This window comes from Setaria italica, chromosome V (genome assembly GCF_000263155.2).
Source record: "Setaria italica strain Yugu1 chromosome V, Setaria_italica_v2.0, whole genome shotgun sequence".
In the NCBI taxonomy this organism is placed as follows: domain Eukaryota; kingdom Viridiplantae; phylum Streptophyta; class Magnoliopsida; order Poales; family Poaceae; genus Setaria; species Setaria italica.
The window spans coordinates 2,005,758-2,025,210 of NC_028454.1; the positions used below are offsets into that span (position 1 = coordinate 2,005,758).

Below are 19,453 nucleotides of genomic sequence, written 5' to 3' on the forward strand. Positions count from 1 at the left end.
CATCTATAACAGTTAGTCAAAGAATTGTTCAAACATCTGTAGATGCCCCATGAAAAAAAGCTCTCCAATGGATTACTCCCTCCGTTCCTGATTATATGGTGTGGTATGACATGGCACGGTCTCCCAAATTAGACTTTGACCATTCATTTATCTTATCTTATATTATTTATGATTATAAAATTATAATTATGGGAGAGTACATTTGATTACAAATCCAATCATGTCAAATTTACATTAAAAAATAAAAAAAATTTGACTAAATTATTGATCAAAGAATGTAAACTTTGAATCTTGATATGCATGCACGCCTTATAAACAGAGGGAAGAATGTTCTCCTAATTTAATACATGTCCAATCAACATGTAATATGTGTATTAAAGCATGCATGCCATCAATTGCTATATTACTGTTATATTAAAGGATTTGTGTAATAATGATCTAGTATATAATCTTCATGTACTAAGCATGCATGTGATTTGACTAACTTTTAGTTTAAACGTATGAATTCAACTTTTTAAAACCTTAATCGCCCTATAAAAAGATGCGGAGGGGAGCTTGAAATAATAGAAGCAATATCTATTTTGCGTTGGAAATCGTATTTACCTAACTGGGGTTTTAGATATATAATACAATCCGATGGATACAAACAATTACTGTACATAACAAACAATATAGTGCAAAAGGTCAGGTGTGTTCTTTACAATTGGCATAAGTGCAAGCTTTTATTATTGGAACCCAGTTCTTTTGAAAGCATGCACCTAGATTCTGGCCATGCAAAGTTTGACAAATTTTCACCCGCTGCCAAACCTGTATACTCTTGTAAGTGTAAGTTAGGTTATCATGTATGCACGATCATTTTTGCAAAAAAAGAAAATGAATGTATGATGGTGGAAAATGGGTGTAGCAATAGCATAAATACACGGTGTCCAGTTAATTATATAATGAAGAGAGTGAAAATGCATGGAGCCCTTCTTATTTGCTTTATTTGCGGCATAAATATTCAATTTTCATTTTTAATCACACGACTCCTCCAGTGTGAAATCTTGCTTCACTAATGTAAAAAATAAGGTTGTGCTTCGTTGAGGAAAAGTATACTCTTTCGTGGAAATTCAGTTCCTGAATTTCCGATGTGACTCCAAATTAAGTTGTAATTCGAGAGACCTTTTAAGCAGAATTTAACTGGGTAGAAGAACAAAAGAGGTATAGCAGTCTGCTTCTGGTAAACTTTGTGGTCCAAATTGCAACCATTTTGTCACGAGCTCATTCATGGATAGAATCATTATGCTTTATTTCATTCAAAGCACTCCTTGGCTATTTTAACCACTTTGTTCCAACCCAGCAGTAGGATTCCTCCTGTCCCCTGTTTTGAACATAAACAATATGCAAATACTTCTGAAATTTCTGCTATTGCCTGGATTAGTTATGATTTCCCTGGTACGTCTTTAATTTGTTCATCTACTGCGAGCTTTCTCTTTGGCCTTTAACATAATTTATCTATCTTTTTCAAAAAAAAAATAGATAAAGAAGTTCTAGTGTCACCACCCATTACATCACGAAGGAGAAGAACCCCAAGCATCTTATTTCGTTCCATGTATTTGCTATGAAAACAACATGCATGTTGGCTTAAGAAACGCAAAGAAAATCTAAATGATTACTGATCGATGTGGTATTCGGATTCTTGAAGAGAACATGATGTCACTGACAGAAATAAAAATGCTTGATAGAACATCCAGGTGTTTGTCCAACGGTCAGGCATCTTTCTGCCTGCCCGAGTTTATCACTATCAAATTTGCAGGATAAGGGAATAACATATTGTGTGTTGTTGGACAGATTTTGGACTGGGTGGTTTTTCTTTTGGGTCTATCTATCCCATACTTGGTGTTTTACTCCTATGCTAATACCCAAGTTTTTAACCACTAGATTTCATCAATATTCCATCCAACACCGTTTTCTCCTCCTTATCAATAGCCATGGTGCTCGATCACCGCTCCGGTGACTTTCGCCGCCACCTCCTCCCTTCTTCAGTAGATATTGCCGCCGCACTACCCATTGGAGAAAATTGCTCTTCCTGGTCCACTGTTTTGCCATCTTACCTACTAATCGCATTTTGTGGCAGGGCAATCTTCCTCCCTTGGCCTTCTTATTAAAAGAAAAAAGTCATTTAGTTCAAAAAAAAAGACAAGCCCCTAATTTCCAACTCTAACCGTAGATATCCTCAAATTTCTAAACTTAATCGGCAGAGAAGCTTGATCTCTCCAAGATGGGAAGGGGTGAATCGTGCTGGCGTTAGAGGGGAGGGTAAAAACTGGATGAAAAAAAAAATCCAAATGTATAGAAAGAATGACCGAGTGTCAAATAGCAATTCCATTTCTTTATCTTGAAAGTGATAAAGTGGTGTCATGATTAATTAGCTGATTTGGGCCCAAAACCAAGTGATTTGTAGGGGCCATTGGCATGCATGCACACAAAGAAACGCAAGGAATACTGAATACAACACACACAGACACACTAAAAAAAAGTTACAAGTAGCAAATATTCATAGCAGTATGCAGTTCCATTGTGTCGTAGCAGTTACACCTAGCAAAATATCTAATTAGTATATATTTCTTGATGAAAATATCGTTTGGACAAGTCTCATACACGAAAACGTTAGAGAAAAAGGCGAGATTTTGGTCGGATTCCTTGTCCACTAACGGTAGAGCAAGCAAGGCCATGGCCTACAGGGCAGTGGACAAGGCCATGGCAACTCGCAGGCAATGAGGGAGGCAAAGGCATGAGAATCCGGAGGAGCAGTAGGGGTAGGACACGGCCTCTGCTGGTAGACCCGACTCCAGACGAGACGGGACGGGACGGGACGGCTCCATCCGGCACGGGCGGATGCGAGAGGAAAAATACAACGGCGATGCCGCATCCGTTGCACACTTGCACTCGCATCGTATCGCATCCATCCACAGCGGGTCTCGTCGTCAGGACTGGGATCCGGAGGGCACCGCGCATGCTCTCGTCTCGTCTCGTCTCGCTGTGTTTGATTCCTTCGTGCCCAGCCACCTCCTTGCTTGCTCCACCTGCCGCCGTTCTCCCATGCCGGCCGGCGATGGCAACGGTTGCCACACAGCCCATGCACCACGCGAAGCACCTGCTGGATATCTTGCTTGATCGGACGTGGAGTGGTGATGGGCTTTTGGCACTGAGGTGACGGCCTGCAGCGGCAGCTTGCAGAGGCTGCGTGCGGCTCCTTTCCTTGAGGGAATTTCTTATCTTTAGCCTTCTTTTAGGTGTGAACCGTGAGAAGGCAGCGGCGGGCCGGCAAAGCCAAGATGAATTTGAGGGATTTGTCTCGCCAATAATTGAGATTCTTGCCCAAATACCTCATCTTGATTTTCCTAAACATAGATCCGTGGTGGTTGGGCACTTGGACAGCTCGCTTTGTTTCTTCTTTGTCCAGTTGATTGCTCTTCTGCTTCCTCCCAAGTAGGAGTACGATAGTTATCTAAATTATCCGAATTCATATCCACTAAAACATGAAATATGGATATTTTGGATATTTGTATATGTATTCGTTTATAACATGGTAACTTCAATGAAAGTATTCGAACTCGTTTTCTGAACGGTGCCAGCAGAGTAACCATTTTGATACGAGGAACTGCCGTGCTTTTTTTTTTCCCTGTCGAAGCAGGCTTTGAGACCCAACTGCATGCTAAGATCATCTCTAATTAAGTAGTAGTAACGGTAAGCCGGCCGGTATAATCACTTGATCAGGCACCGTAGTCATCAGCAGAGCGCGTGAGCCGAGTGAGGCGGGGTGGTCGCGCGCGGCCTACCGGGCCTGGCCGTTGATTCATGGTCTGGCGATGGCGAGCGCAGGGCCATGCGGTATTCCTATGTGACTTGCGGAAGTCAGGCTTTAATTTCTTTAAGATTCGTGCATGAGCTATTGTCTGTCCGATCATCTTCTCATCTTTCTGTTCTCTTTCTCCTTTTCGCATTCACCCGCCACGGTTTACTCCCGCGTCGCCGAGGAGGCGCAATCGAACGGGAGGTGGGGGGGGGGGGGGCAGCGGTCGCCGCCCCGCCCACCGGGAAGGGTTTTGGGTTCCGGGATCCCGGCCTTAAAGAAGAAGGTCGGGGGTACGGGGAGCGGAAGGTCCGGCAGCTATGGCGGTTCGGCCAGCGGCGCAGGCGATGCGGATAAAATCCCTAGTACCCACAAGGAAGAAAGAAGTCGGACTCCTACTAGGATTCCCCTATAATCCGACTAGCACTCATACCGAGTACTCTTACTCCTCCTCCTTGTAATCCGACTAGTTCTCCTACCCCTGAAGTATATAAAGGAGGGTAGGAGTACCTAGATCGGTAGCTAAATGCAGCTCACCTAAGCTCACAACGAGCAGCTAAAAAGTTCAATACAATCAACACACATGATGTAGGGTATTACACGATCTAGCGGCCCGAACCTATCTAAATCGTGTTCCTTGCGTCACCATCGACTCCTTGATTCTCAACGACACCCACCGCACAAAAAGACCACCTAGAGTACCTCCTAGGCGGGTTGCCGGTCTAAAACACCGACAGCAAGGAGCGTCGCTAGCGGGGGGGGGGGGGTCTAGACTCCTGGTGGACTATGGCCGGCGGTGGGGGCGATGAGTCATGGAATTAGGAAGTGCGGGGTTGAGGGGATGGCGGCGGATAGTGGGCAGGCGGCACGGTGGTGCCTCTGTCGCCAGCCGAGGTGGTAGAGGAGGGAGCGGAGATGGTGGTCAGCTGGAGGAAGAAGACGAGAAAGGAGATGAGCCAACGGAGGGATTAGCACATAATTGATCTATCAATTTCTGGTTTTTTTAGGTTTATTTAAGGCTTGATTAAATTATTAAGTTTTAATTGGAAATCCTTCGAGCTAATTGAATTCAAACATCACATATAATATTTTATACCAAATGAGTGTGTATGCATTCTTGTGAATTATGTGTTTCATGAGTGCAAAAAATTTTAAAATGCATTTATGCATCTTTTAGGTTTTTACTGAGAATTTATTCTCATGTTCCTAGAGCTAAATCCAATTTTGGGATGGTTCTAAAAGTCTTTCCAGGAACTTCAGGTATTTTATTTGGGTTCCTCGTGTCCCAAACCGTCTTCAGAAATTTTCCTGAATTTTTCAAAATTTTCAGAGTATTTTTCGTAATTTAATTGCAATTTCTGATTAATTCCCGAAATTAGAAAAAGAAGGAATCGACTCCAACTCAACCTTTAAATACTTTCCGGTGATCTTGGTGACGTACTTTTTCCAACGCCATAAACCCCTCCTCATTTCAACACCTGTAGCTCCCACAGTTAGATGCCGAACTTTCGCAAGTGTTAAACTCCCACAAGTTTTTCGGCAAAACTCCAACAAACAAACCCGACGAAATCAAAAATTCTTGGTCGAAGGTGGGCACACCGTCACGTTGATCTCGTCGTCCTCGTTCCGTTTTGCCGTTCGAGCGCAAGTTTGGAGGTCGTTCCCGGCGATCCCCTCTTTTCTCTCTCTTCGTTTTTCTCTGTTCGAGCGCTGCCATGGCCGACAGCTCCGGGCTTTTGCTCGCCCGATCCCTGGCCGCTTGCGCCCTCTCCTGCCTGACCCGGCCGAGCCGAGCCGCGCCGCCCGCCTGCAAGCCGCGCCAGCCGCCCTCGCTCCTGCAGCGCCCGCCCCTGCCCCTGCAGCGCCACCCGGCTCCGCGCCCGTGCCTGCCTCGCGTGCGCCTCGCGCCGCCTGCCGCACCCGACCCCGCCTCGCGCAGCGCGCCGCCGGCCCCACGCCTCCCGGTCCCGCCGTTTCCACGCCCCGCGCCGCCGTCGGCCGGAGCTCACCCCACCGGTCGGGAGCTGCCATCGGCCACGGGAGGAAGGTTGAAGAAGATAAGGCAGCTTTGCGCTTCAACCCCAAGAAAAGTTCTAATATCGCGATCCAGTACAATCCGAAGTTTTTAACGCGTTTAAGCCCTCGATTTTCGCAGTTAAGCCCCTGAAAGTTTCTAACCTCGCCAGCAAGTCCCTAGAGCTTAGTTAAGCCATATCTTTCTCGTTTTAGCTCCGTTTTGAATGTTTCTTTCGCTCACGTGTTCGTCTTAACGTGTAGATTAGTTTTTACTGCTTTTTAGTATTGTTAGTGATGTTTGGTGTACTGTTTGTTATTTTATTGTATTGCTTTCTTTGCATGTGCTTGTGTGATGCGTAGAGAACGTGCCTTTCGAGGAGTTTCATGAAGATCAAGACTTTGAAGACTCTAAGCAGTAGCAAAGCTTGGAGGAAGGCCATTCCCGTTTATACCTAAATGACATACAATTTATTCACAATATTTATTATCACTTGCATTAATATGATGGGTTCCTATTAAGGATGATGCCTAGTTTCTTTTAACCATATTTTGAAGTTAGGTTGTTTAAATAAACTTGATGGTAGATGTTGCTTAGTTTGCTCAACTGGGTTGGTAAATAAACAACATGGTTATTTATTTATTTACTCTATATTCTTGTTTGTTGATTTAATTACAAGATTATAGCTGTTAATTGGAATATGGAGAACCACCCAAAAAAACAGTGCAACCACAATTGTCACATGGCTCTGACTTTGGCTACTAACTAAGTGAACTTGGTACATTATGATCTTACCTGAAAAGGGTAAGAGGGGTTGCATTGTTGGTGTATAGCCTGATCCTCTTGGTGGTATTATTGATCTTACCTGAAAAGGGTAAGAGGGGTTGCATTGTTGGTGTATAGCCTGGTCCTCTTGGTGGTATTATTGGCTAAGGTACTGCACTCACTAAGGAGGTTTATGCTTTGCTTTAACTTAAAACCTTAGCGCATTGTCTTGTATTTAAGTAAACTTTGTGAAAACCTCATAGTGAATCCCTAGCCACACCTTGGAAGTGTTTAAGGGCCTTACAAACCCGAGCGACATGGGAAACACGAATTGTGGGTAAAGTTGTACAACATCTGCAGAGTGTCTAAAAACTATTATAACAGTCGTACTCACAGTCATGAGCGGCCTGGACCCGCACATGATTAATTCACTTAAAGATGAATCAAATCAACTTGTTGTTATTTGTTTATATTCATACCTTTGGTATATTATTGCTCTATTAATTGTGGGATGGTATAAACTTACGTTTGCTAGTAATCAGCTGCTAAATAAAACTTGACTAACTAAAAGTGCTAATTGCAGTTAACCTTGTCAGCCTTCCAACATATAAAACCTTGCATATCATATACTCTTTTCTCTTGCTGAGTACGGCATGTGCTCACGCTTATATTTTATATATTGCATTTACAACGTCCGGATTGCTGCTCAGACCTAAAATTTTTTGAGGAGTTTTAGGCAAATCCCCCGGTTAGCTGCCTATGGAGTTGGAGCTTTTGTTTACGTTTTCTAATTAAACATTCGTTTATTCTTCCGCTAAGACTTTTGAGTCACTCTAAGTTGTAATAATTACTTTAATACTCTCTTTCATTGTGATGTGATCGTGGTTACACACTTGAAATCTATCGTACATGTGAAGCACACATATGAGATGCACTCCGTTTTCCCTCTAAAATCGCGTGTGACTTCCGAAAGCAAGGAGGCGGGGGCCGTGACCGTGACCGTGAGGCACGGGCACAGCCTCATGCACTGGCCGCACAGCATCATCTCCGGCCGGCCGCCCCTGAGCGCTGCTGCCGCGAGGCCGCCGTACGCTGTCTCACTGTTGCTTCTGCAGCAGCTGCCGCGCTGCAGTGCTGCACAGCCGGCGTACGGCGCTATGCTTCGAGCCCTCACGTCGCCCCGTCATTCCAACTGTCATTCTTAGCTCTGGCAATGGCAAGCCAAGGCCACATCATGGCGATAGAGAAGAAGGAAAAACACGGGCGCCTGTTGACGCACATGACGCCACATCGCCGGCGAGAGGGCTGCGCGCGCATGTGTGTTTGGGGTACGGGAAGGGACAAGATTTCCAAGGAGCAGCGTTTGCCCTACCACCCCTAGTACATGGTTGGTGGGCCGCTTGGTTTGGTGGCCTGGTGGGTGTGCAAGCAAGAGATGTGCATGGGAGGGAGGGAGCTTTTGTTTATAGGAAGGACATCGTCTATCTAGCTACCTAGAGCTTGGATTGGACGTGGGTGCCACTGTGGCCAGAAAGGGTGCTCCCTTTCTTGCTGCTTGGGCTTGGAGCACTCACTTGTCCATGCATCTCCTCTCTTCTCTTCTATCACGGGTTAATTATTTGCATGCACCATCTATCGGTCTTGGGTTGCATTGGGTATCAGTATCACCGTCACTCTAGGGGCTCACATTATGATTAATTACCTACCCGCTGTTAGATTTAAAAATATCTAGAAAAGTGCTACTCCTCGTAGATTTTTCTATTCATTTAAACATATACTATGTCTAGATATATAGTAAAACTATGAATATAGAAATGGCAAAATGACCTATAATTTAGGACAGAATGAGTATATAACACAATCTGAACTCTTCCAACATATTTTACCTAGTGAAAATACACATTTTTTGATGGCGTTGATATTCCCAGGACCTAACCACGGTGATATATACCCTAGTGTGGACAATGATTTAAAAACTGAACCTTGCTACAAAACATGATCATAGGAAGACAAAGCTAGATCATCAAGGGATAAGGGATGCCACCTTTTTAACCCCTGAAATTAAACATAACAAAACAAATTTTGTTAATAATATAAAAAACATGCATCAATTAATCACATACTGCTACATAGGTATGTGTAAGGGGTGCAAGAGGACTTAGAATGAAACAAATCCAAAAGTGCCATGTGACCTTTCCCACGGATACATAGATTGTCCTTTACCCATCACCACATGATCCGATCCAGACCACTTAGTCAATATTGAATAATCTAACAATAATGCCAATATTATAGAAATTGGCTCTATATATCTAGCTCAAATCTAGGTGAAATTAGTGCTGTTTCAAACCTAGCTCAGAGAGATCTGTAGTCAATTAACCATCCAAAAAAACATAAACCGGCAACCACACTTGACTTGACCACCAATGAAGAAGAGTGGAGGCCTACCACTACCACACTGAATTATTTTGAGAGCCGTATCCTGTTAGGGTTTGGCCTTTGGGCCCCTTTGGCTGGCCCTGTGCCTCCTCTTGCTTACGAGCAAAGGGAGCGATAGGAAATGATAGAAGGTTTCGGCCTTTTGCCACTTCTCATACTGTAGTGCTAGTACATCACAAGCATTATTTATCACGCATACACATCTTATAACGCTTGTGATGTCACAACTTGGCCCTATTTAATGGCCTTGTCCATTGCCTTGTATGCCTTGCCGTCTTAGTCGTCGTCTACCTTTCTCCTAGTTTTTGCACCCATCAAAATCCATTGCCTTCTTCGCAAGATCCGCGGAGAGAGAAAGCCATGAGAGGCTCTGATCAAGTTCCAACGCGGTTGTGCGTGCCTGTTCCTCCTCTCTTAATTTTAATCTGTTGTTAGTTTGCTTTGCCGTCATGGTAGTGATGGCCGGATGGAAGAGAGCGTCCTTCAGTCCACTCAGGGGCGGTGCTAGGGTCGAATTAGCTGCCGACTCATTCACCCACATGCCAAGCAACGGCCATGGAAAGAGCTAGCTTTGCAGATGAGTGAATGAAGCGGGAGGTAAAAGCTTCGATCTCGCACCATCTTTGCTTGGACTGAAGGGTGCTCCCTTCTCCTTGCTTACTTTTAGCCATGAAGCTTGCCTTGGATCCATCTCAAGGTTTCAGTTGACGATGATCTGTATTTTTCCTGTATGTGTTTGCTTTTATCCGAGTTTGCTTATTTGGCATCTGATGCATGATATAATATTTAGCAGCTGAGTTGACAGACTATACGGGTCTATTTTTATCATGTGATTACTGTTCTTCTCTGGTTGTTATTAGCCCACATAGTTAATGGAGATCCAAAGCTTTTGTACTTTCCTTAATCTTGCTCTTTTGGGTACTAGCTAAATCCTTGATCTCCTCGCTGCATCTTGATCTCTTCCAAAAAGAGGAGATACCAGTTTCTGAACCAAAAAAAAATTGCTTACTTTACTCGTGTAGATCTCGCAGAAGAGGATCCGATCCATACATGCATCTCTGCACAGCTGCATGTTTTTGCTTCCATCCAGTGATCCATGGAAGGTGGTATGCACTGTTGTGGACTAGGACTGAACGCGATGCTTTTTCTGAGTGTGGGAATCTGTGGAATCCACATCTTTCGGTTCGTGCAACAGCGAGACGTCTTTCGATCTCCCTGTTTGCTTTGGAACTTTGCATGCAACTATTGATTCGACGTGTGAGAGCATAGCAGCTGGTGCTCCAGCCTTGCTTTTGGTGGAGCATGTCCTCCACCACTTGGACTGGATCATCAGGTTTCCCAAGGTTTTTTTTTTTCTGGTGTCCCCGATAAGAGAGATTTCCCAAGGTCATGTGTGAGGCCGCTGTTTAGGCACTTGTCTGTCCTTCGAGATTTGTGATTTATCCGGCCTGGTATTAGTGTTCATCATGATTTTGTGCTAGATCCACTTGTATGTTTGCATCATCAGCATGTTTTCCCACATGTTCGCCACAACCTTTGGTCTGTGACGAAAGAGTGTATGAGCTAGCGTGCATGTCGGCCTTCTTTTAATTTTCTGTGTTTTAAAAATGGATGTCCATTCTTTTTCTTTACCAAGTGAGTTTTTTCATCCAAGATATGAAGGGAAATTAGAGTGATGGTTAATTTGAATATACTACTCTGTAAGTGTTTCACTGCGAGTGATTGACTTAATCGCTTCAGAACTACAATATATATATACTTGAGGTGTGGTTTATATATTCGTGTAAATCTTCAAGAAGGGCCAACTACACACAAAGTAACAAGCAATAATGTCCAGTGAAACAGGGTTATATGCTTGTATTGGTATATCATATGTATTCCATAGTCGCATTTCTTTTCAGAACGAAGTATATATTTTGTGATGTTAATTGTGCAGTTTTTTTTTCAATAAAGCTGCTGAACACTGGTAGAGAAACGACCTTCCATCCAGCTACAAAAGTCTCGATCGTTTTTTGACCCCGGCTCGCCCCTGGCCACTGACATGCGAGCCTCCCCGGCTTGCCCCCTGGCCGCCGACGCGCGGGCCCTCCCCGGCCAGGCCCCAGGGCGCTGGCCGCCACGGCGCGCGGGCGGGCGAGATGGCGAGCGGGGGATCTTTTGGATACGAGAAGCGGGTGAATGTTTCATTTGTGAGTGATTCTGTAGTTTGTGATTTGTTTGTGAATGATTCATTTGCAATTGTGCTGGTGAATCCTCCTTGTATTATGAATCAAATCAAACTCATGTGTTGTGAATTAGATCTTGTGCGGATTGATTGGTTGTGTGTTCTCACTTGTGTGATGGTCATCTGAGATGAGCATATATGTTTCTTGCTTCAATTTGAGAAGTGTTAATTGTTTTGATTGTCTCTATGGTGGAGTTGGAGCTTAAGGAGGTGGTGGAGTTGGAGCTCAAGGAGGTGGTATGGTGGTCGAGGCGGAGCTAGGGGGCGGCGGCGCGAGCAGGGACGGGGTGCCAGTTTTTTTATTTATTTTTGGAACCTTTTATTACCAACCAGAACTAAAGGAGGTCTTTAATCCCAGGTGAATGACTCTGGACTAAAGAGGGGGATCTTTAGTCCTGAATGATTAGTTCTGGTTGGTTTTTTGAGAGACATGAGGCTTACCAACCGGGGCGAATGTTTATATTTCCACCGGGACTAAAGAGGGGGACCTTTAGTCCCGAATGATTAGTCCTGGTTGTTTTTTAAGAGATATGAGGCTTACCAACCGGGACTAAATACTTATATTTCCACCAGTGGAAAAATAGAAATGTTTTAGGATTTCTTATTAGTTATCGTTATAATTTCAAAGAGTTGGATTATGATTATCTTTTTTTGTAATAGAATTAGTGTAAGAATCTTTGGATCGGACGACTCTGTTCAGTGTTGTTGCATCCTCTTGAGTGTTGTCCTATGAAGTTATAATGTTCTAATCTAGCCTAACGCTGTTTTTACAATACAAATATAATGCTGTTGAGGACCTAGTTGTTGTGTATGTTTCAGTAGCAACTATACACACAACAATAATGTCACACATGATATAGGACCCATCAGATGCTACACAAGGGTGTGTACTTATTTGAGTTGAACATCAAGGTATATATATATATTGTTTCTCAAGAGCTTAGCATCAAATATATAAGAGATCAATAATAAAGGATGCAGTGCATTTCACTGAAGCCTCTGTCCGTCAATAGGTGCCTTTTCCTGCTGGAATGCATGCTTCTTGTGAATAGTACTACTATGGAAATTAATCATATCCAGAAATTTGCTGTGATGTTTATGTGTTCCAGATGTAATTGACGCCACTTTGTTTTAAAACATTGATCTCCTGAAATATAATTCAAAATTCATAATTAAAAAGGTAAACAGTGAACTCAAAATTTCGTTATCCTGCTCCTTTTGTATTGAACTATCAACTACAACTAATTAATGCTGCTGTTCACTTTAATTTGTTGCTATCAGATCCGCGTGCATGCGTGCTTCCATGGCAGTGTCTGAATAAATTGTGCGCCAAAATGTTCCAATTCTTTTTGGACATAAAATTTCTGATATTGTCAACTGTAATCCGTGACTACCGGAATACCCATGTCACCATGACTTGAGGAGTCAATCGCACCAAAATAACAAGCAATTACTTGAAGAAAGCTAAACCAATGCATTGTGCGATGCAACCATGAATGTTTAATATACGCCATTCAAACCTCTGAGTAGTTTGAACTTTGATCCGCTTTCAGTTTGAAACAGAGAGCTGGCATGCATCTCCACAAGCGACATTTATCGGGGCTGTTCGGCTGGACTTATAAGCAGCCATCAGTGCTCCATAAAAAGGAGAACACTGAAGAACCTCCAAGTGTAATAAAGTTACAGTTACATATGCAGCATGACCTGGAATCTCATTTGGTGCCATTTGCAGCAGTGCCTGGACTCTGGAACCTGAAAGTCATGGCAGCCACTCAGTTCCCTGCAACTTGCAATTCTTCTCACTCATGCTTCTGCGTGCAGTGACTCAGTGCAAGTCAAGGCCACTCAGTTCCCTGCTACTTGCCATTCTTCTCGCTCATTTCTGAACACCGCCCTTCTTCCCATGGATGATTTCAGTGGCTACCCCTGCAACTTGTCAACAATGACGATAGGAGATTCTACGAGACCGGCCGGCCAGGGAAGAGAGAGAGAGAGAGTAGTGTGGCATTTGTCATGGTGTGAAACCCTAACCCTAAAGTTGCCAAAGGCAGTAGCAGACAGCAAGGCTGGCAGGGGGGGTTGGAACTCACAGAGCTGAGAGCTGTGCATGTGGAGGCCTGCACCCATTCCCACCTCGTGTCTGCAACCTTGAACTCCTTATCGTTACAATCTTAGGGGTTGTTTGGATACGAGGTGCTAAACTTTAACAGTGTCACATCGGATGTTCGGATGCTAATTAGGAGGACTAAACATGAGCTAATTATAAAACTAATTGCAGAACCCTGTGCTAATTCGCGAGACGAATCTATTAAGCCTAATTAATCCATCATTAGCAAATGGTTACTGTAGCACCACATTGTCAAATCATGGACTAATTAGGCTTAATAGATTCGTCTCGCGAATTATACTCCATCTGTGCAATTAGTTTTGTAATTAGCCTATATTTAATACTCCTAATTAGCATCCAAACATCCGATGTGACAGGTGTTAAACTTTAACAGGGTGTTGCCAAACACCACCTTTAAACCCCATTGGATGCACTAAAAAATTGGCTTCAGATGTGGGCGTCTCCAAATTCCAAGGTGCATGGGCTCCCTTTCCCAATGAACCAGTGCTGGAGTACTTTTCTATTAGGGCTTTTATACTATGGTCTTTGGGTCTTCAAGTGCAACTCATCTTGTTTTACCGAGAGAGAGAGAGAGAGAGAGAGTAATGGAGTATTGTTCATTTGTTCTTGGCGAGATCTGAAATGGAGGGCCACCTGAAAAACTTCGGATGGCTTTGCAGTGGTGTAGCTGTTGGGGGTGGACGGTGGACATGGAAAATGCTTGTTTTTCTTCATTCTGGAAAAATCTTCTTAATAGTCTACCAATAATGTCTAGAAAGAAAATCTTTGGTTCCAATGGGAATCATATTTTAGTTACACTTGAAGGTTACCGTCACGTCACCTCATCACCACCTTTTTTCTTCTTACCCAAAACACCATAACTAGATTTGAAGGTGGTGGTTTGCTAAAATAGTTAGGTTGCAGGGAGTGGGAGTTACATAAATAATGGATAAAAATATATAACCATTTAAAAGGCCTAAAGGCTCAAACATGGAATGGAAGTGTGCTTGGTAAATTCATTATCTAATTTATGCTACTTAGGATGCAATTAATGCGTGCTCACGGTTAGGATGAAAAAATATATTTTTCCTTATATTAGAGATAAAGTGAACAATTACTCTATTGTACCACTGGTAGAAAACTGACCTTTTATCCCGGTTGGTAGGGAGCAAATCTTCCAAAAAACCATCCGGGATAAAGCAATCGAGAAAAAAAGGGGGTCTTTAGTCCCGGATCACTCAACCGGGACTAAAGACCCCCTTTTATCCCTGTTGGTAAAACCAACCGGGACTAAAGAATTTTGCGCCAAAAAAATATTAGAAATTCCCGAGAGGCCCCCCACACGTCGCAAGTCACAAGTCACGCGAAATATGCGCGTGCGCGGTGCGTGGGATTCGAACTCGACCTCAAGCCTCGCGCGTAGCTTCCTTACTATCCTACCTACACAGCACATCTAACTATATAGGGGATGCAATCCTTTTGTATTAACTCATGGGGAACCCTTTAGTCTCGGTTTGTGTTACTAACCAGGACTAAAGACACCCTTTAGTCCCGGTCGGTAACACAAATCGAGACTAAAGGGTCCGAGAGCTTTAGTCCTTTCTCAGCCACCCGTGGGGACCCTTTTATCCCGGTTGAAAATGCCAACCAAGATAAAAGATCCCCCTTTTATCCGGGATTAAGGGTCGAGGGACTTTTATCCCGGTTGGTAACACACCAACCGGGATAAAAGATCCCTCAGGGCCTTTTTTTCCACTAGCCTTTGCAACCGGGATAAAAGGTCCCGGTTGGTGAGCCCCCTGCCAGTGGTCGAGCTTTAGTCCCGGTTGGTGAACCTTTAGTCCCGGACAAAATATTAATCGAGATAAAAGGGGTGGATGGAAGGTGAGTTTTCTACCGGTCTACGTTAAACTTCAATAGTATAGCTAAAAATCCTACTTACACTTTATAGAGTTTTACTCTTCAATCTTTTGGAATGTTGCTTATTATTGAATGTTTTGAGCCAACAATGCGATTAATGTTGCTTATTATTGAATGTTTAGGCTTAGAGGTTGGTGCTGGCCTGCGGTGTTAGTGGGCGCAGTGGCGGAGGCCGGTTAGTGGGCGGAGGAGTCAGCAGTGACAGTGGTTACTGGTTAGCATGGAGGAGATGGTGGAGGGTTACGGACGTGGTGGTAATAGTAGTTGACTGTAGGGGCGTTATATAGGCACGCTAGAATTGAAAAAAATCATTCAAATGTTAGTTAAGCAGGCCATTTCGGAGGAATACATGGCTGATTCCCCCCCCCCCCCCACACACACCCCCCCACCCACACACCCCAATTCATGTTCCAGACCTGTAATAAGGATGGCAGCGGATCGGGTTCGAGGTGGATATCCGTAGATTTCGGTTTTGGTTCCTAATTTTCGTCCACGGATTTGCGGGTTCGGATACCCAAAATACTGCGAGTTTGGGCAGATTCTTAAATTCACCCGTGGAGCTCCATCGGGGCCCCGAAACAGCCCCACCCAACCTCCAGTCCGCCACTCCGCCGGCCAAATCCCTAGCCTCCGCTCCACCATCTTCAAATCGCCGCCTCCCACGGCTTCCTGACCCCCTCATCTTCCCCCTCGACCACTCCTTGCCCGCCGCTGTAGCTCCTAGCGTCGGGGATGTCAGATCCCACGGCTGCCATTGCCACCAGCCCAAGCTCGGGCGTCGCCGCCGAATACCACCTCCTCGTCCCCAACAAGCAGCCAAAACGGGGTCGTGGTGAAACCCCGGTGCTCCTACGCCCATCACCGACCGCTCTCCCTCGCCGTGCCGGCCTCCCAGCACCGCTCCCCATCCGCCAATCCGCTGTCGCCCAAAGACCCTGCTACGCCGCTTCCTCCTCACCGCCGGCCCCTTTACTGGTGATCTCCCCTGCCTCGACGAGCTGCCCCTTTACCTCCCGCGCCGCCGCGCCTCGCCATTCCCCACCGCCGGCCAAGGCCACGGCCGGCCATGCGCTGCTGGCTTGTGCCTGTGTGCGTGGGTGTGTTGAGGGTGTGTTTTGGTTAATCTGTCAGGTTTTGGGGATTTGCGGTTTCGGTTTCGGGGATGGATTTTCACCCGAATCGGTGTTCGGGGTGGATTCAGGTTTTAGGTTCGGGTTTCGATTTTGGGTGCCCAGACACTCCACCCGATCCGAATCCGCCCCGTTGCCATCCTTAACCTATAACTACACACACATGACACATTACTCTATACTCTTTTAAAGGTGGGGGAGGGGGTTGAGGGTTTCGACCTTATTGTAGCGGCTAGACGGTTTCATTTCTCTTACAAACTCTTTTCATGGGAGCTATAGAGATCGTCTGGGCCAGTAAGTTAAGAGGGATTAGCAATGGCCACATGGGACGTTACTGTTGACCTTTTGCGAGGTCGGGACCTTTTGCGAGGTCGGGGATGTGGGTTCAGTTTCTCGACATTGTTGCAAAACTTAGATGTTTTCAATTTCTCTTACCGTCTTTTCTCATGAGACCTACACAAACTAGGCCGGATAAGGTAAGAGAGATGGGAAGTTGCTAACATGTGGGCACGTCAACGCTTCTTGAGAGCCAAAGGGGGCCATGGCGCCCCCCCCCCCCCCCCCCCCCAATGTATTTTTCTACTAAATGAATAGTGAATTTGCTATTATACACTACTCCGTACTATATATATAATACTCAAATACATAGATTATCTCCCCCTTTCTGTATGTAGTGCATTTATTGCAGATGTTTCTTTAGATGTAAGGAGGTAAAAGCTAGAGGCCACGAGTGTCTCTTACCGTCTCTTTGGATGAGATCTACTTCTTTTGTCCAAAAAGAATGACGTCGTCGCATTTAAAATTTGCTCAAAAAGATTGCATTTCTAGGATAGACCACCAAATACGTTTTCTGAGACTCCATTTAGTTATCCCCATGCCTAATGATTAGGGGCACATACATCTTTTCCATTCATCCTAATTTGTCTGAAAATCTTTCTATTCAGACCTAATGTGTTTGAAAAATCTCAGATGTTATTTTTTTAGCACGGAGGGAATAGTAATCAGTTGAGTTGATAAGTTGGGACATTGTCGCCTGGGCCGGACACAAAATTACACAACCAAAGTATTTTGTTGATATTGGGCGGGATAGCCCGGCCCGTTTTCACACTCAGCCCAGCCAATTTGCACCTACAACAACATTGACGTGGTCGCGCCTATTCACTCACTGGCCGCTTGGAGGTGGAGGAGATAAGGCACCGCTCTGCAACAAGATAGGATTGCTCGTTGCACTCGAGCGTGTCGCATCACTAGGCGCGCAAAGCAACATGGGCGCCGGCGGCGAGCTGGACGTCTTCAACGCCGGCCTCTGCGCCGACGGGTACGCGCTCGGCCTCGCCGTGGGTCGGCGGTTCGCGGACGCCATCGGGAGCAGGATGCGGCAGGACCTGGTGCTCCGGGAGCAGCTGCTGCCGTTCGCGTCGACGGCGGAGGCGCGGCGACTCCTCGCCGCCCTCCAGGCCGCCAACAGCGAGAGGTACCCGCGCTACTGGGACGAGCTGGTGGGCACGGCCGACGGCAGCGGGGTCCCGCTCCTCCATGTACGTAAAATGACGCCCTTGCCCTTGCTGTCTTCATTATTGCTGCCTCCGGCGTTGACTGTTTCTTCCTTCCGAGCAGGTCATCCTGGTCAACTTCAGGAAGGAGATCCTGCCGTTCGTCCCGAAGGCCGGCGGTGATCACGACCGGGAGAAGGAAGAGGAGGAGCCCGACGGCGACTGCTCCGACGTCCTCCTCGTCAGTGACTCCACGGCGATCGCCGCGCACAACGAGGACGGCAACGTCGCGCTGCTCGGCCACACGTACCTCGTGCGGGCCACGCTGCCGGACGGCCTGTCCTTCACCGCCTACACCTACGCCGGCGAGCTCCCAAGCTGTGCCTTCGGCTTCAACAGCAACGGCGTGGTAAGCGACCATCACAGTCGCATGCCATAGCTATTGCATTCTGAATTTTCATTTCCACTGTCAGAACTCAGAAGCCAAACCAAAATAAGGGCTTTGGATAACTATTTCTTAGGCCTTCACGCTCGATTCGGTTCCTCCAGTGAACGACGAAATCGTCGCCGGCGCCATTGCCCGGAACTTCGTGTCACGGGACCTGCTAGAGGCGAAGAACCTCGACGATGCGATGCACGTACGCAACTGCCTGCAACTGCAACTGAACTAACGCCGCCACGTCACTGCATGATCTTTGTCAGTAAAGCCATTGATGCCATTCTACACACATATGTTATCCTTGGAACAGAGGATCTGCTCACCGAGCGTCTCAGTCGGCCATAGCTACAACCTGATGAACGTCAGAGGCCGGAGGATCGTCAACGTCGAGACCGCCTCCAGGAACAGGTCCGCCGTCCTCGAGGCCGGCGCCGCGCCCTTCTTCCACGCGAACATGTACCGGCATCTCCAAGTGAAGCAGGTTGGAGATGCTCCCCGTTTTTCTCTGATCGAGATGATTGCTTAACTGCTGTAACCATCGGATAGATTTAGATCGGCCGATGACAGACGAACTGACGAGTGAACTGCTATTGTCGTCGAGAAGGTGCAGGACGAGAACTCCATAAGCAGGGAGAAGAGGGCAGCGCGGTGTTCAGTGGACTCCAAGGAAACGGCGCTTTCACTGCTGGGAGATACAGCTGATGACAAGTACCCAATCTACATGACAGGTGACCATCTTTCATGTGTTCTGCTGACTTCTGTGTAGTGACTACTGTAAATCTGCAACAAGAGCTGAACTTGCTTTCTACCGGTAATTACCTTTTTCAGGCCCGACATTGCACACTCTATGCACCGTCTTGGTTGACCTCGATGAGGAGAAGATGACCATATACAGAGGAAATCCGAAGAACGGAGATGTGGCTCTTGTTCTTCCTATGTCGTGAAGCTAAGGAAATTAGCCCAATTCTTGTGTTTGAAGTTGAGCAGCACTCCCAATTCATATTTGTATCTGTACCTGAAAGATACAGATTTTGGACACTGCAGTGTCATTCATTGAGCATAGCTTCTTTCCCTGAACACATAATAC

General features: G+C 45.7%; 1 protein-coding gene and 1 long non-coding RNA gene across 3 annotated transcripts; both read left to right on the forward strand.

Annotated features, from left to right (window-relative positions):
- Window positions 1–9,248: 9,248 nt before the first annotated feature.
- On the forward strand, window positions 9,249–11,987 carry LOC111257257. Of its 2 annotated transcripts, none has more exons than XR_002677676.1 (2): window positions 9,249–9,650; window positions 11,007–11,987. It is a non-coding gene; the product is annotated as an uncharacterized LOC111257257 (long non-coding RNA). The 2 variants fall into 2 exon arrangements; XR_002677677.1 differs by having other exon boundaries at window positions 9,252–9,445.
- Window positions 11,988–17,591: 5,604 nt separating this feature from the next.
- Window positions 17,592–19,445, forward strand: LOC101766792. The gene is made up of 6 exons (XM_004967429.2): window positions 17,592–17,972; window positions 18,052–18,336; window positions 18,449–18,565; window positions 18,677–18,847; window positions 18,971–19,094; window positions 19,195–19,445. Exons 1-6 carry the CDS (start codon window positions 17,700–17,702, stop codon window positions 19,308–19,310), a joined length of 1,086 nt encoding a protein of 361 aa, XP_004967486.1. The 5' UTR covers window positions 17,592–17,699; the 3' UTR covers window positions 19,311–19,445.
- Window positions 19,446–19,453: the final 8 nt, after the last annotated feature.

Excerpts from the sequence above, each read along its gene's own strand:
- LOC101766792 (XM_004967429.2), top strand. The coding sequence starts at position 17,700 with ATGGGCGCCGGCGGCGAGCTGGACGTCTTCAACGCCGGCCTCTGCGCC. Across the intron at positions 18,337-18,448 it reads GCTTCAACAGCAACGGCGTG|GCCTTCACGCTCGATTCGGT; the intron begins GTAAGCGACCAT and ends ACTATTTCTTAG. Across the intron at positions 18,848-18,970 it reads GGCATCTCCAAGTGAAGCAG|GTGCAGGACGAGAACTCCAT; the intron begins GTTGGAGATGCT and ends GTCGTCGAGAAG.